Raw genomic sequence first — 17,584 nt, 5'->3', positions numbered from 1 at the left:
TACCCCACCCCTTTCATTCCTCCCTGGGATAATGACTGCCTGACTGAGTATGAGATAATTAAAGTTGACGTTCTCCTTATAATTAACCTTCATATGAGCCCCAAAATGATATTCTAAAACGATTTGCAATTGGTTTCCATAGCAGTAACTGGTACTTATGATAATTAAAGGACTTTAACAAAACCAGGGCCCCCCAGCATCAAAAGAAAGATTGATAAATAGAGGTTCTTCAAATGCACTGACATAGGGGGGACATTTCTGCTGCCATATTGTTTGTTTTTTTTTAAAAAATTACCTGCAAAATTGTTCCTGCCTGGGATACTGTAGCTGTGGCCTTGGAAGGCTACTCCCCAGTTATCCTGGTTCCCAGCTTTAAAATAGTCGTACCCCATCCGCTAATGAAATGTACAATGCAATTCTTAAAGCCTCAATTCAGGAGAACAATGCTTAGTAGAGGCTAAAGAAGTCATGGCAAACCCCCCTTGTATGTCTTTTCAGCAGCAATGTCATTGGATGATCTCATTTTGAGAGAAACGTTGGTGCTGATTCAACCCATAGTTTAGGGGAGCCCTACACACGGGCCATTACATGGGAGCCATTGATAACACAAGACATCCTCTTATCATAGCAGGGAGCCTGCTTGTTGGCATTAGACTTATGTACAGCAGGCTAAGTACAGGCCTTAAAGGAGAAATAAACCCTAAAAATGAATGTGGCTAAAAATGTCATATTTTATATACTGAACTTATTGCACCAGCCTAAAGTTTCAGCTTGTCAATAGCAGCAATGATCCAGGACTTCAAACTTGTCACAGGGGGTCACCATCTTGGAAAGTGTCTGTGACACTCACATGCTCAGTGGGCTCTGATTGGCTGTTGAGAAGCTAAGCTTAGGGCTCGTCACTAATTATCCAGCAGAAAATGAGCTTCCCCTGTAATATAAGCTGATGCTACAGGTTTGCTGATTATTAAATTCTGATGCTAATTGCACTGGTTTCTGTGCTGCCATGTAGTAATTATGTGTATTAATTACTAATCAGCCTTATATTGTGACATTTCTATTCTATGTGTACTGTATATTGTGAGTGGGTCCCTAAGCTCAGTAAGTGACAGCAGCACAGAGCATGTGCAGTGAATCAGCAGAAAAGAAGATGGGGAGCTACTGGGGCATCTTTGGAGACACAGATCTTTACTGCTAAAGGGTTGTGGTTGCCTTGGGCTGGTACAGAAGCACAAAATATAATGTACAACATTTCTAGCTACTTCTTTAGTTAGGCTTTAGTTCTCCTTTAAAGGAAAACTATAACCCCCCAAACAATGTAGTTCACTATGAAAATATATGACATGAGACAGCTCATATGTAAAACCCGGTTTCATCTAAAACCATTTTCACAAAAATATACTTTTTATAGTATATGTACCATTGGAAAATCCTAAATAGACAATTCTCTATCTTTACGTAACAAGGGGCCGTCCCTGGATCCATACGGTTTATGCAACAAACCCGAGGACACACATACATGTTAGGTCACATGAGCCATATCTTTTTTATAGAGACCTAAGTTGTTGAGGTAGTATAGTTTTCCTTTAAAGGAGAAGTTAAGTCATTTACCACTTGGGGGTGCAAAATGTTAGGCACCCCCAAATGATTGTATTGACTTACCCAAAACCCCAGGTCGGTGCTCCTATCAGCTGAAAACTACACCCGCTGGGGTTATACTAGTGACCACCACAGAGAAATCCTCTTCCAGCTTCTTCTCACGGCTGTGTATGTGCATTAGAGTTAAAAGCCAAACTTTAACTAAAGTCGGCTTTTTCATTCTACTGCGCATGTGTCTGCTCCGGGAAATTAGAAGAAAGAAAGAGGATCCCCTAACATTTTGCACCCCCAAGTGATAAATGACTTTCCTTCTCCTTTAATAGGCCACTAAAGGAGACATAGAAGTGAAAAAAAAATTAAAAAATTTATATATATATATATATATATATATATATATATATATATATATATAGTCAAATACAAGAGTCCTCTGCACTCAACCCATTATCAATATATTTAAGACAGAGACATTTTGTGCATACTGCTACTGAAAAATGCCTTACCCTTTAAACAAAACAGGGATTGTTTGTCCATATATTGCAATATATTTAAGCTGGCCAACTACGTCAAAGTCATCCCATATCTGGCCAGTCCTATGCTCAATTTTATCTGATTCATTAAGAATTCTATAGTTTCATCATATATTTTACAAAGGTACTAGGTTTTACCTGCAACTTACTTGCTGCTTTCAAAGTAAACCCCCAAACCTGGCTGCCCTTTTATTAGACACCAGTGGGATCACCTGACTATAGCTGGGAAGGGTGGGGGCTACAACATGGAGCTGGTCACTGCTCCTGTATAACTATAACAAACAAGGGAAAGTTGTGCTCACCACTATTTTTTTAAAACCTTTAGGCGGGGGTGCAACGAGGCTGTGACCACAAAATACATATAGACAAATACAAGAGTCCTCTGCACTCAACCCATTATCAATATATTTAAGACAGCGACATTTTGTGCATACTGCTACTGAAAAATGCCTTACCCTTTAAACAACACAGGGATTGTTTGTCCATATATTGCAATATATTTAAGCTGGCCAACTACGTCAAAGTCATCCCATATCTGGCCAGCCCTATGCTCAATTTTATCTGATTCATTAAGAATTCTATTGCTTCATTATAAATTTTACAAAGGGACTAGGTTTTACCTGCAACTTACTAGCTGCTTTCAAAGTAAAACCCCCAAACTTGGCTGCCCTTTTATTAGACACCAGTGGGATCACCTTAGTCACCGTAGTTGGCCATCTTAAATATATTGCAATATATGGACAAACAATCCCTGTGTTGTTTAAAGGGTAAGGCATTTTTCAGTAGCAGTATGCACAAAATGTCTCTGTCTTAAATATATTGATAATGGGTTGAGTGCAGAGGACTCTTGTATTTGACTATATGTATTTTGTGGTCACACCCTCATTGCACCCCCGCCTAATGGTTTTAAAAAAAAAAAAAAAAAGTGGTGAGCACAACTTTCCCTTGTTTGATATAGAATATATATATATATATATATATATATATATATATATATATATATATATATATATAATTTTGTAGGCAATTATATGCAATATATGGTGTTGCTTTTACATGGTGCAAAGTTAGGTTTAAAAATAGCCCCTTTATTGAAGCTCCCTATAGATGTTCTCTGGTCCCTGTCTGTTTCATATGAGGGGTGGGCATGTCCATACCAGAAGCACAGTAGGAGGGGGACAGCCAATCACACACATGCTTCAGTTCCCTATCAGGTCCTGCTAGCTGCTGATTGGTTCCGGTCATACAGTGCAGTGAACGGAGAGCCGCCAGCTCCCCTGCACAGCCTGGGAATTCAGGGAGCAGGAAGAGGAAAAGATTTAGGCTTTTTGTAGAAATATTCAATAAATCAGCCTGAAACACTTTAAGCACAATTCCTTCTATTTAAGGCACTTTTTTTTCTCCTTTAATAAGATATAAACTTTGAGTTGATTGGCAGTTTGCCTTTAAGGTAAGAGGCATTTTAAAATAGTTGTACTTGCAGCAGTCCATCTCACAGGTTTCCTGAACTCATTCTGTATCATGGGCATGTAGTTAAGGGAGCCAATACTCTCAAGTGATATGCAAAAAATGAATACCCATTGGTACAAAGCCTTTAAGCGTAAATCCTTCTAAAATGAAGAAACTATATATGTAAGATAATGTGTGGGGGGGGGGGGGGTTACCGCTCACTTTTTGTATGGCTAGATAAAGAATCTTGGTTATCTACTAGGGATTTTACCCATGAGTATCAACCCCTAGCAGCAGCCAATTAGATGCCAAGTTTTAGGACACCAGTGTAAATGAACTAAAAACAAAATACAAAGTTAACCCATCAACTTGGTGGAACGAGGTTGAAAATTTCTTTTTGGAAAGTTGTTTCCACTTTGGCCTACAAGAGGTAGGACTGTTTAGCTCAAAAACTCAAATGTTCCCATGGCATAGTATCTTAAGAGTTCAGAGGATTGGAGGGGGCTAGAAAGCAACAGGACATTAGACACTTGTGTGACGCGTAACACAACCTGACTGTGTGGACTTTAGAGTGAGGTCCGCATTAACTCAAGACAAAAGCTATACAAAACAAACATCCATTTTATTAAATCATTGCATGCTATAAAAAGCCTAAAAGTCACAAAAATAGCCTCCAGAAGCCAACACCCCTTCAGTTCAAGTGCCCTTGCTGGAGAACCCCCAACATTAATACAGGAAAAAATGTCCATGATTATCTAGTCGTGTCCTCAGACATAATCCTTGCTGGGATAGTCACTTCGTGGCTGGGAAGCAGCAGCAGTGTATCTGGCAGAGTAGTGGTTATCTTCCTTCTTGGGGCAAGAGCAGCACAGGAGGCCTCCACCCAGGAGCATCAGTGTAGAGGAAGCCCACCCTATGTATATGGCAGCTCCCAGTTCTCTCTTCTGAGCCTCCACCACCAGGGGATTGTAGAAGTCACGGATGATGCTGTTTGCAGACCAGCAGACAGGGATGAGCATGAGGATACCGGCCACCAGGTAGACCACGCCGGATACCATGCTGACTTTGGCCTTGGTGTTCTCATCTTCTATGCAGTTGGTGCACTTGGCTCCCACAACACCAATGAGCAAGGCCAGCAGGGCTACCAGTATACAGATGACAGTAAGGGCACGGGCAGCCTGCAAATCCTGGGAGAGAGCCAACATGGAGTCATAGACCTTGCACTGCATCTGTCCAGTACTCTGCACAATGCAATTCATCCACAGTCCTTCCCAGATGGTTTGAGCCACCACTATGTTGTTCCCAATGAAGGCAGTCACCCTCCACATGGGCAGGGCACAGGTGATTATACATCCCACCCAGCCAATGAGGGCAAGGGCCATGCCAAGGATCTGGAGACCAGTAGAAGCCATTTCTTTTACAGGAGTTGTCAAGGTGAAGAAAGCTGTAAGAAAAGACAGTAGGGTTAGAAGTTGCCATCAATGTTTATTTTAAAGCATAATCTTGTCATTAATCCAGACCAGAGTTTAGGACCATGTTGGTTATTCTAGTCATAGATGCCACAGACAATGTTTCAAGGCAGCAACCAAATAGGAAAGTGATGTTCAGGTTACACGACTGCTGGTCCATAAAGTAAAACAGAACATTTTGTCTATAATATTAAGGGCGTCCAAAATGGATTCTAGGATTAGTATAATTATAAGAGCTGTGGCATGATTTTTACAATTGTGGTCTTCTGGCATTAGGTGGGCATAGTGCAGGTCTAAATGAACCAGTGCAATCATTTTTCCCCCCACCCCTTATCTTGTGATCGTGCCCTGAAAAAGAATTAAATGTGGTGGTAACCTACAAACTACATAAAGATATTTTATTTAAAATGTTTTTTTTGCCATAGGTTTTCCCCAAGGGCAGAAGATTAGTGGGCAATGGACATTTAAGGAGCCGAGTAGCCATAGAAAGATATTTAAAGGGGTGGTTCAACCTTTAACTTGAACTTTTAGTATGTTATAGAATGGCTATTTCTAAGCAACTTTAACTTTGTCTTCATTTTTCTATTTTATAGTGTGAATTTGCCTTCTTCTGACTCTACCCCCCCCTTATCTTTCAAATTAGGCCACTGACCTAAAAAAAAAAAAAAAAAAAAAAAAAAAATTTCAGGGCCTCTCCTTCCCAATCCATGGTTGCTAGGGTAATGGACCCTAGCAACCAAACTGCTGAAATGCTAAACTGGAGAGCACTTTATTAAAAAAAGCTAAATAACTCAAAACAGCAAAAAAAATTTAAAATGAAACCAGCTGCATATTGTCTCAGAATATCACTCTACATAATACCAACTTAATTTAAAGGCTAACAACCCCTTCAAAGGTTTAACGACAAATGTAGCCAGTAACAAGTAGTTTAACATCATAGTTTGCTCACATTAGGTCTGCAACTCTTAAAGGGATCCTGTCATCGGAAAACATGTTTTTTTCAAAACACATCAGTTAATAGTGCTGCTCCAGCAGAATTCTGCACTGAAATCCATTTCTCAAAAGAGCAAACAGATTTTTTTATATTCAATTTTGAAATCTGACATAGGGCTAGACATATTGTCAATCTCCCAGCTGCCCCAAGTCATGCGACTTGTGCCTGCACTTTAATGTAACTGAATGTGTCTTAATGTAACCGAATGTGTCTCAGTGGGACATGGGTTTTTACTATTGAGTGTTGTTCTTAGATCTACCAGGCAGCTGTTATCTGGTTACCTTCCCATTGTTCTTTTGTTTGGCTGCTGGGGGGGGGGCGGAGTGAGGGGTTGATATCACTCCAACTTGCAGTACAGCAGTAAAAGTGATTGAAGTTTATCAGCACACAAGTCACATGACTTGGGGCAGCTGGGAAATTGACAATGTCTAGCCCCCTTTCAGATTTCAAAATTGAATATAAAAAAAATCTTGTTTGCTCTTTTGAGAAATGGATTTCAGTGCAGAATTCTGCTGGAGCACCACTATTAACGGATTCATTTTGAAAGAATTTTTTTCCCCATGACGGTATCCCTTTAACGTTTCCAAGTAGGGGAGGCAGAATTGATTGCCAATTTGCTGTGGTTCATACCATGCCCAAGATTCCAAAGAATTTTCTATTCCCAGGGATGCATCACTAGATAGGTATGAGCTTGAGAATCAGAGTAGTGTCCGTGGAAGAGTAAAGATTTAATGCATCACATCAAGTGACATTATGGTTTGTCACCCACATACAATGGTGCCGCCAGCACTAATAGGAGAGAAGGGCTCATAGCACAGGATTAGGGGCCGCTAGGGTTGCCACCTGGCTGGCATTTTACTGGTCAGGCCAGTAAAAATGCTGGTTGATCCCAATGTTATGAATATGGAAAAAAGATATATAGGAAGGCTGGTATTTTTTTTCCAGAAATGGTGGCAACCCTAGTCATAAGTAGCCAGAGGATACAAGTTTGAAAAAAACTTACATATAAAATATAACAGGGGCAGCCATGTAGAATAGAGACTGTATGGGGGCTTTAGACTATACAAGAAGCCAGCATTGCTTTTACAACAAGGTTGAAGGCAAGAAGAACACTTTTTGGTTAACTAGGAAAACCATTACACCATCCCCAACCTTGGATCATTGGTAGACATTTATATACAAAGCACAAGCTGCTGACAGTTAATAAAAGAATTAAAAACAGTTACTAGAGAGAGAAACCCAAAACTGCTAGTCAACCTCCCCCAATAAACAAGCCTCATCACTTGCACCCAAAGGCTACGCACCCAAAGGCTACGCACCCAAAGGCTACGCACCCAAAGGCTACGCACCCAAAGGCTACGCACCCAAAGGCTACGCACCCAACCCATTAAACCACTTCCTTGACCAGCACTCAGACACCAGCCCCATCATTCCCAAGACTCACCTGCAGCAGAAACCAGTTCACTGTCAGCTCTCTCTGCACCTGAGGGGGGATTTATACACAGTTGCCCACACCCCCATTGTGATGTCAGCAGCTGGGATGTCAGACAGACAATGAGAGATTAGGAAATACCTTCCCACACCTGGAGAGAGTTTCAGTGAAACCCCTACTCACAGAGGGGAGGGAAGATAATGGCTTGCTCCCTTATCCCTAATACTTCTGTGTTTATTTGTCTACAGTGGAAACGTGCAAACACACACACAAAATGAATAAATAAAATACATCAAATCTATGCCTAATAGGGATCAGCCACACAAGGGACTTAAAGTCGGAAACACTGGTTTGTATGGGACAAGCCGCACACACTACTCTCTATAGCCAAGGCTGTGCCCATAGGACAGAATGAAATGTATTTGGTTGGTACATATGGGTATTCATATGGGTATGTGCCTGTGTATGTGCCCCCCACTTGTACTGTCAGTCGGGCAAATGGGGTTTATAAGGTAAAAAGGAGGGTGGAATGTTTGGGAACTGGTTGGCAGCCGTCCTGGCAGTCAGATAAGGGGAAGATTATTAGAGTGGCACTTGCACCCAATGATATCTTTAGAATCAGACACATTAGACCTGAGCAGTATGACTGAGAATTAAAATAGGCCCTGGCATTTGAGGTACACAGAGGCCCAATCAGCCCACACCAGCCCACTAAATACTGACTTTCTATGGCAACTTATAGCAGCCCCTCTGGCATTTGCCAGAACCCACAGATTGCCAGTCTGGGCCTGGCAGTATGTGCAACTCACTGCTCTACATCATACCCCCTCCTGTTTCTTATACCTGTACTACTCACTGCTCTACCTCATACCCCCTCCTGTTCCTTATACCTGTACTACTCACTGCTCTACCTCATACTCCCTCCTGTTCCTTATACCTGTACTACTCACTGCTCTACCTCATACCCCCTCCTGTTCCATATACCTGCACTACTCACTGCTCTACCTCATACTCCCTCCTGTTCCTTATACCTGTACTACTCACTGCTCTACCTCATACCCCCTCCTTTTCCTTATACCTGTACTACTCATTACTCTACCTCATACCCCCTCCTGTTCCATATACCTGCACTACTCACTGCTCTACCTCATACTCCCTCCTGTTCCTTATACCTGTACTACTCACTGCTCTACCTCATACTCCCTCCTGTTCCTTATACCTGTACTACTCACTGCTCTACCTCATACCCCCTCCTGTTCCATATACCTGCACTACTCACTGCTCTACCTCATACTCCCTCCTGTTCCTTATACCTGCACTACTCACTGCTCTACCTCATACCCCCTCCTGTTCCTTATACCTGCACTACTCACTGCTCTACCTCATACTCCCTCCTGTTCCTTATACCTGCACTACTCACTGCTCTACCTCATACTCCCTCCTGTTCCTTATACCTGTACTACTCACTGCTCTACCTCATACCCCCTCCTGTTCCATATACCTGCACTACTCACTGCTCTACCTCATACTCCCTCCTGTTCCTTATACCCGCACTCTCACTGCTCTACCTCATACCCCCTCCTGTTCCTTATACCTGCACTACTCACTGTTCTACCTCATACTCCCTCCTGTTCCTTATACCTGCACTACTCACTGCTCTACCTCATACCCCCTCCTGTTCCTTATACCTGCACTACTCACTGTTCTACCTCATACTCCCTCCTGTTCCTTATACCTGCACTACTCACTGCTCTACCTCATACCCCCTCCTGTTCCTTATACCTGCACTACTCACTGTTCTACCTCATACTCCCTCCTGTTCCTTATACCTGCACTACTCACTGCTCTACCTCATACTCCCTCCTGTTCCTTATACCTGCACTACTCACTGCTCTACCTCATACCCCCTCCTGTTCCTTATACCTGCACTACTCACTGTTCTACCTCATACCCCCTCCTGTTCCTTATACCTGTACTACTCACTGCTCTACCTCATACTCCCTCCTGTTCCTTATACCTGTACTACTCACTGCTCTACCTCATACCCCCTCCTTTTCCTTATACCTGTACTACTCACTGCTCTACCTCATACCCCCTCCTGTTCCATATACCTGCACTACTCACTGCTCTACCTCATACTCCCTCCTGTTCCTTATACCTGTACTACTCACTGCTCTACCTCATACCCCCTCCTTTTCCTTATACCTGTACTACTCACTACTCTACCTCATACCCCCTCCTGTTCCATATACCTGCACTACTCACTGCTCTACCTCATACCTCCTCCTGTTCCTTATACCTGTACTACTCACTTGGCTCTACCCTCATACCTCCCTCCTGTTCCTTACCTTACTACCCATGCCTACCTACCCCCCTTCCACCGCCCCTGCTCTACCTCATACCCCCTCCTGTTCCATATACCTGCACTACCACTGCTCCTACCCTCATACCCCCTCCTGTTCCTTATACCTGCACTACTCACTGCTCTAACTCATACCCCTCCTGTTCCTTATACCTGCACTACTCACTGCTCTACCTTCATACTCCCTCCTGTTCCTTATACCTGCACTACTCACTGCTCTACCTCATACCCCCTCCTGTTCCTATATACCTGCACTACTCACTGCTCTACCTCATACTCCCTCCTGTTCCCTATACCTGCTACTACTCACTGCTCTACCTCATACCCCCCTCCTGTTCCATATCCTGCACTACTCACTGCTCCTACCCCATACTCCCTCCTGTTTCCTATAACCCTGCACTACTCACTGCTCTACCTCATACCCCCTTCCTGTTCCTTATACCTGCACTACTCACTGTTCACCTCATACTCCCTCCTGTTCCTTATACCTGCACTACTCACTGCTCTACCTCATACCCCTTCCTGTTCCTTATACCTGCACTACTCACTGTTCTACCTCATACTCCCTCCTGTTCCTTATACCTGCACTACTCACTGCTCTACCTCATACCCCCTCCTGTTCCTTTATACCTGCCACTACTCACTGCTCTACCTCATACCCCCTCCTGTTCCTTATACCTGCACTACTCACTGTTCTACCTCATACCCCCTCCTGTTCCTTATACCTGCACTACTCACTGCTCACCTCATACCCCTCCTTTTCCTTATACCTGTACTACCCACTGCTCTACCTCATACTCCTCCTGTTCCTTATACCTGTACTACTCACTGCTCTGCCTCATACCCCCCTCCTGTTCCTTATACCTGCACTACTCACTGCCTCTACCTCAATACCCCTCCTGTTCCTTATACCTGCACTACTCACTGTCTACCTCATACCCCCTCCTGTTCTTATACCTGCACTACTCACTGCTCTACCTCAACCCCCTCCTGTTCCTTATACCTGCACTACTCACTGCTCTACCTCATACCCCCTCCTGTTCCTTATACCTGCACTACTCACTGTTCTACCTCATACCCCCTCCTGTTCCTTATACCTGCACTACTCACTGCTCTACCTCATACCCCCTCCTTTTCCTTATACCTGTACTACTCACTGCTCTACCTCATACCCCTCCTGTTCCTTATACCTGTACTACTCACTGCTCTGCCTCATACCCCCTCCTGTTCCATATACCTGCACTACTCACTGCTCTGCCTCATACTCCCTCCAGTTCCATATACCTGCACTACTCACTGTTCTACCTCATACCCCCTCCTGTTCCTTATACCTGCACTACTCACTGCTCTACCTCATACTGTTCTTATACTGCACTACCACTGCTCTACCTCATACCCCCTCTTGTTCCTTATACCTGTACTACTCACTGTTCTACCTCATACCCCCTCCTGTTCCTTATACCTGCACTACTCACTGCTCTACCTCATACCCCCTCCTGTTCCTTATACCTGCTACTCACTGCTCTACCTCATACCCCCTCCTGTTCCTTATACCTGCACTACTCACTGCTCTACCTCATACCCCCTCCTGTTCCTTATACCTGCACTACTCACTGCTCTACCTCATACCCCCTCCTCCTTATACCTGCACTACTCACTGCTCTACCTCATACCCCCTCCTGTTCCTTATACCTGTACTACTCACTGCTCTACCTCATACCCCCTCCTGTTCCTTATACCTGCACTACTCACTGCTCTACCTCATACCCCCTCTTGTTCCTTATACCTGCACTACTCACTGCTCTACCTCATACCTCCTCTTGTTCCTTATACCTGCACTACTCACTGCTCTACCTCATACCCCCCTCCTTATACCTGACTGCCTCCTCCTCTTGTTCCTACCTTACTGCTCATACCCCCTCCTGTTCCTTATACCTACTGCTCTACCCTCATACCCCCTCCCTATACCTGCACTACTCACTGCTCCTCATACTGTTCCCTGCACTACTCACTGCTCTACCTCATACCCCCTCCTGTTCCTTATACCTGTACTACTCGCTGCTCTACCTCATACCCCCTCTTGTTCCTTATACCTGCACTACTCACTGCTCTACCTCATACCTCCTCTTGTTCCTTATACCTGCACTACTCACTGCTCTATCTCATACCCCCTCCTGTTCCTTATACCTGCACTACTCACTGCTCTACCTCATACCCCCTCTTGTTCCTTATACCTACACTACTCACTGCCCTACCTCATACCTCCTCTTGTTCCATATACCTGCACTACTCACTGCTCTACCTCATACCCCCTCCTGTTCCTTATACCTGCACTACTCACTGCTCTACCTCATACCCCCTCTTGTTCCTTATACCTACACTACTCACTGCTCTATCTCATACCCCCTCCTGTTCCTTATACCTGTACTACTCACTGCTCTACTGCTAATCATTCATGTTTCATCTCTCTGCCTTTTCTTCAAACCATAAATGTTCATACAGTGCTGTCCCTTTATCCCTTAATATCAGTTTACCAGTCCCTTTATTCCTCTGGACTTGTCTGCTGTTCCTATCCATGTGTATATGCATTTTACATCCGTGCATCTCAGTGTTATGCTTTTATCCTTGTGTATCACTTTGCTGTGTGTGTCCCTGTGTATCACTTTGTTGTGTGTGTCTCTGTGTATCACTTTGCTGTGTATGTCCCTGTGTATCATTTTGATGTGTGTGTCCCTGTGTATCACTCTGATGTGTGTGTCCCTGTGTATCACTCTGATGTGTGTGTCCCTGTGTATCACTCTGATGTGTGTGTCCCTGTGTATCACTCTGATGTGTGTGTCCCTGTGTATCACTCTGATGTGTGTGTGTCCCTGTGTATCACTCTGATGTGTGTCCCTGTGTATCACTCTGATGTGTGTGTGTCCCTGTGTATCACTCTGATGTGTGTCTCTGTGTATCACTTTGCTGTGTGTGTCCCTGTGTATCACTCTGATGTGTGTGTGTCTCTGTGTATCACTCTGATGTGTGTCTCTGTGTATCACTTTGCTGTGTGTGTCCCTGTGTATCACTCTGATGTGTGTCTGTTGATGCTGCCTGTGCTGGCTCCCGTGTGTTTACACAATAGTGGCAGCACACCTTGCTGGGCCAGGCTACAGAGAATACACAAACATTGAATACACAAACAGAGAATACACAACAACATGTTTATGGGTTATGCTTCCAAACAGGTGCTTGATAGACATAGACACAGTCATCTCCCCCCAGAAGCTGACAATCAAAATAGGATGCGTGATCTACCCCCTCCCCATCCCACTCTCAGGGGTTTCAGTGAAACTCTCCCCCCAGGTGTGGGAGGTCTCTACACATCCCCCATTGTGCTTCTACCTTTGCCTTGTTGGTGCCCAGCTGCTGACATCACAATGGGGGTGGGAGCACCTTTCTATAAAACCCCCTGGGGGTTGAAGAGGAGCTGATATTGTAGCTGGCTGGACATTGCTGCAGGTAAGAAGTTTCTGCCAGTTAGGAGTTTGGCTCCTGGGATGGGGGTTACCTTGGTACTTTGTGGGGGGGACAATAAGAAGGTGTTTGGGGAGTCAGAGGTTCAGTATGTGGGATATGTGAGTTAATTAGGCAGATATTCACCTGTTGGGTGGGAGGTGTCAGCACTTGCTTTGCTTCCAACGATAAGATTGGCAGTGACAATTACTGAGTGACTTGTGCCATTTGGGGGACATTAGGCAATTGAAAGTTGCAGTTTTACTGGAAGGCCCCACTAGCCCATCATTTCTTTAGGGTATGTTTTGGGGCTGTGCTCAACCTTTCAAATGTAATAGGCTTGGTAGGAACAGTCGGTAGAACTACTGGTGGGGGGGGGGGAATGGACATATTTAGTAGTCTTAATTGCACAACTAACTGCTGAGTGGTTGCTATGGGTTACAAAGTAAAATTTCATTAATGGTTTGCAACTTAACTGCCCACCCCTCCAAAAATGGCTTTAAACCACAAAGGAATAGGCCAGTTACTGTAAAAAAAAAAAAAAACCCTTTTGGCTGTGATGGTATTATAATGTTTAACCCCTGTGGTGCTGTTGCCCATATCCCTTTAACTGCCCTGCACCTGCTAGCCCCAGGGGAGCTTTAATAGCCCCAAATACTACAGGGGAGAGGGGTCTCTGCTTTGTTTGTTTGTGAGGGTGTTTAGTCCAATGTTGGAAATCCAGCAGGAATGAAAGGGGGGGGGGCTGGTTTGGCATTTTGTTTGCCCACTGTGAGTGGGATTCATTGTCCCTTTGTGCTCTCTGGAATCCTGTATGATCAGGTTACCTGCTGGGGTGGGAGGGAGAAAAAAAAATATCCTCCTCCCTACACTATGTATATCCACCTTCTCCTCCCTACATATTCCCAAACCCACTTCTATGGTTCCCTTCAGTGGCCCCTCCTGCTCCAATATACATTCATTACACCCTTTGCAACGGGAGTTCTGGCTTCTGCTACCTTGTTTCAGGAGTCGGAACCAGCAGTGAATATTAAGGCACCGATACTGGATATTCAACTAATTGTATATTGGGAAGAGTGGGGTTATTCTTTAAGCAAATAATGAGTAACTTTATTAATTTTTATTGGGTAACTGCAGTGATCCCTTTTATGGCTAACCAACTGCAACCTTGGCTAAAGAAAGTGGCTTTAGAGTCTATTTATTTTGGGTGAGCCATTAAAGGTAATCACCTGCCGCATGCTCCATACTAATCTGCCTGTCCTGGAAAGAAGAGGGGATTACGTTTTACAACAGAATGCTGTTCCCTGGACCTAAAACCCATTTATATAAATAAATGATGGATTATATAAAATAAGCCTTGTGCTGTAAGGAGTCTAGTTTTTATAAACCCGCTTTGGTTGTACATCAGCCTTGTATGTCTCACTCGGCAGAATTGCAGTTTATAGGCAGCAGCTGGAGTATAACATTGGACTTTGCATTGAATTTGGGTTATTCGTATCTCTTATCCATTGCGATCATGTGAAATTCCATACAGTGTTTAGTTCCATGGGGGATCAAGGCACATTGCATTTCTAACTGCAGGATACCATGCACTAATTCTCAGTAGCTGGAGATCAGACTTCTTAGTGTCTGCACATTAATATGAATATACAATTGCGCCACCTACAGGCCCAGTGTGGTTCTACATAGTGAATCAACTTGTTATATCCACAACTCCCAGCATCCCTGTGGGAGTGGTGGGAGCTGTAGTCCAACAACACCAGTCACTTTAGGAGGGTGGGGAGACTTTATCATAGAAAATACAGTTAAAAGGGGAGTTTCACCTTTATTTTTTATTTTTTTTATGATGGTGATCTGAGAACACTGGTTTTACTCCCCGAAACGTTGCATCGCACTCCGCATTGAAATAAATTTTTGAAGGTTTCTCACAGTCCTGTGTGCCGTTGGAATTCCTTTGCTGTGATCTGAGAACACTTGACATTGGTTTACATTTTTTATGTGTCGTTTAATTTGGCTTTTTATTCAGCAGCTCTCCAGTTTGTAATTTCAGCAATCTGGTTGGTAAGGTCCACATTGCCCTAGCAACCATGCATTGGTTTGAATACGAGACTGGAATAGGAGAGGCCTGAACAGAAACCTGACTAATATAAAATAACAATACATTTGTAGCCTTAGAGAACAATTATTTTATTGATGAGGTCAGTGACCCTCCCCCTTGAAAGCTGGAAAGAGTCAGAAGGCAAATAATTTAACTATAAAATGATAATGACCAATTGAAAGTTGATTAGAATTGGCTATTCGAGAACGTACTCGAGAACGTACTAACGGCTAACTTAAAGGGGAACCACCTTTAATACAGAAGCTTCCTTCATCCTGACTTTTCCCAACTCTCCTATTTTCTTCATTGAGCCTCCTGCCCCCCGTAAATTTTCAGATTGTGGGAAGGATCCCTTGCAAATGCAGTGAGAGCGTAACAATTCTCTGTAGATTTCGGGAACTGAACCCAGGGCACTGTCCTTGGGCATTTGTGCCCTGCAGTTTTGCATCAATGTGGTCCTGGGGTTTGGTTCCAGCCTGGGCACTGTATGCATGCACCTTTTTATAATCTCCTGTTTGGGTCTGGTCCAGATATCTTCTGAGTCCAAAAAACTTAAGGTAGGGTAACTTCTGTTTAAATTGACCATAGTGTATGTGAGTGTGTACTCCATGGGCAGGAGCTGATACTGATTTTACCACTATCCAAAATGGTGTGAAGTGCTTGGTAAAATAGCACTGGGTCATGGTGACCCACCATAACCAATATGGAGACCCATTTTTTTTGGGTCCTAACCTGGCCTAGACAGGCAGTCTGCTCCATTGTTCTACTTGAGTAGTTTGGTGGTTTCCCTAAACCCAAGGCCTCACATAGCTAATAAATGTTGTGGTATAAGGCTGTCTGCTTGTGTCTTATCGGAATCTGTTCCTAAATTGTGCTCAAGAACTGGTAGCCTTTACCATTATAAACTGGGCCTATCACACATCACTATATGGATGGACATTGAAACATTCTAACGTTGCTAATTGTCTTTCAGATCTCTCCACCTTGACCACTCTCCACTGTAAAAGATGGCTTCTACTGGTCTCCAAGTCCTTGGCATGGCAATGTCCATCATTGGCTGGGTGGGATGTATAATCACCTGTGCCATGCCCATGTGGAGGGTGACTGCCTTCATTGGGAACAACATAGTGGTGGCACAGATCATCTGGGAAGGACTGTGGATGAATTGCATTGTGCAGAGTACTGGACAGATGCAGTGCAAGGTCTACGACTCCATGTTGGCTCTTCCTCAGGATTTGCAGGCTGCCCGTGCCCTTACTGTCATCTGTATACTGGTAGCCCTGCTGGCCATGCTTGTTGGTATTGTGGGAGCCAAGTGCACCAACTGCATAGAAGATGAGAACACCAAGGCCAAAGTCAGCATGGTATCGGGTGTGGTCTTCCTGGTGGCTGGTATCCTCATGCTCATCCCTGTCTGCTGGTCTGCAAACAGCATCATCCGTGACTTCTACAATCCCCTGGTGGTGGAGGCTCAGAAGAGAGAACTGGGAGCTGCCATATACATAGGGTGGGCTTCCTCTGCTCTGATGCTCCTGGGTGGAGGCCTCCTGTGCTGCTCTTGCCCCAAGAAGAACGACGCTCCCTACTCTGCCAGATACACTGCCCCTTCAGGCCCAGCACGGAGTGACTACCCCAGCAAGAACTATGTCTAAGGGCATAACTCGCTGGCTTGGACAATTGCATTCACTCTTTATATACAGTATGGGACATATTTATCCGTTCCTTCAGCAGATGTCTGGACTGCATGTATTGTGTGTTTGTGGGGGGGGGGGCGCATTTGTGGAGACTTGTCTGTTTCTTGGATTTTTTTTTTAGCTGCCACAGACTTTTTTTTTTTTTATATATAACTTTGTAAACTTTTAAATAAAACTTTCTCCATTAGTTGCTCTTTGATTCATTCTTGCCTAAAGATTTGTTCTAAAGTCTCTTGTTTTTTGATCCCAACTCTTTAACATAATTTGCTAACACCAGAGAACTGGCGTAAAGAAAATGCATAGCAATTCAGCATTGGCACAGAAACCGTGTAGCTGACTTCTGTGGTTCTCCTTTACAGGGCTGTCTGAAGAGCTCCCTACTGCAATAAATGTATGGGAATCGTTATCCAGAAAGGCCATTTCTGTACTCCATTTTATCTAAATTTAAAATTTCCCATTTTT

At 44.0% G+C, this 17,584-nt stretch overlaps 2 protein-coding genes across 2 annotated transcripts; one reads left to right on the top strand and one right to left on the bottom strand.

Annotated features, from left to right (window-relative positions):
* Nucleotides 1-4,181: 4,181 nt before the first annotated feature.
* On the bottom strand, nt 4,182-7,499 carry cldn6.1.L (claudin 6, gene 1 L homeolog). The gene is given in 2 exon segments (NM_001093287.1): nt 4,182-5,022; nt 7,486-7,499. A coding segment is annotated over 1 exon segment (645 nt). The 5' UTR covers nt 4,991-5,022; nt 7,486-7,499; the 3' UTR covers nt 4,182-4,345.
* A 5,820-nt stretch (nt 7,500-13,319) lies between these two features.
* On the top strand, nt 13,320-17,309 carry cldn6.2.L (claudin 6, gene 2 L homeolog). The gene is given in 2 exon segments (NM_001088863.1): nt 13,320-13,336; nt 16,402-17,309. A coding segment is annotated over 1 exon segment (645 nt). The 5' UTR covers nt 13,320-13,336; nt 16,402-16,435; the 3' UTR covers nt 17,081-17,309.
* Nucleotides 17,310-17,584: the final 275 nt, after the last annotated feature.

Source organism: Xenopus laevis, chromosome 9_10L (genome assembly GCF_017654675.1).
Source record: "Xenopus laevis strain J_2021 chromosome 9_10L, Xenopus_laevis_v10.1, whole genome shotgun sequence".
Taxonomy (NCBI): Eukaryota; Metazoa; Chordata; class Amphibia; order Anura; family Pipidae; genus Xenopus; species Xenopus laevis.
Note: the sequence above shows the minus strand (reverse complement) of the source record. Positions and strands in the feature narration are given on the sequence as shown.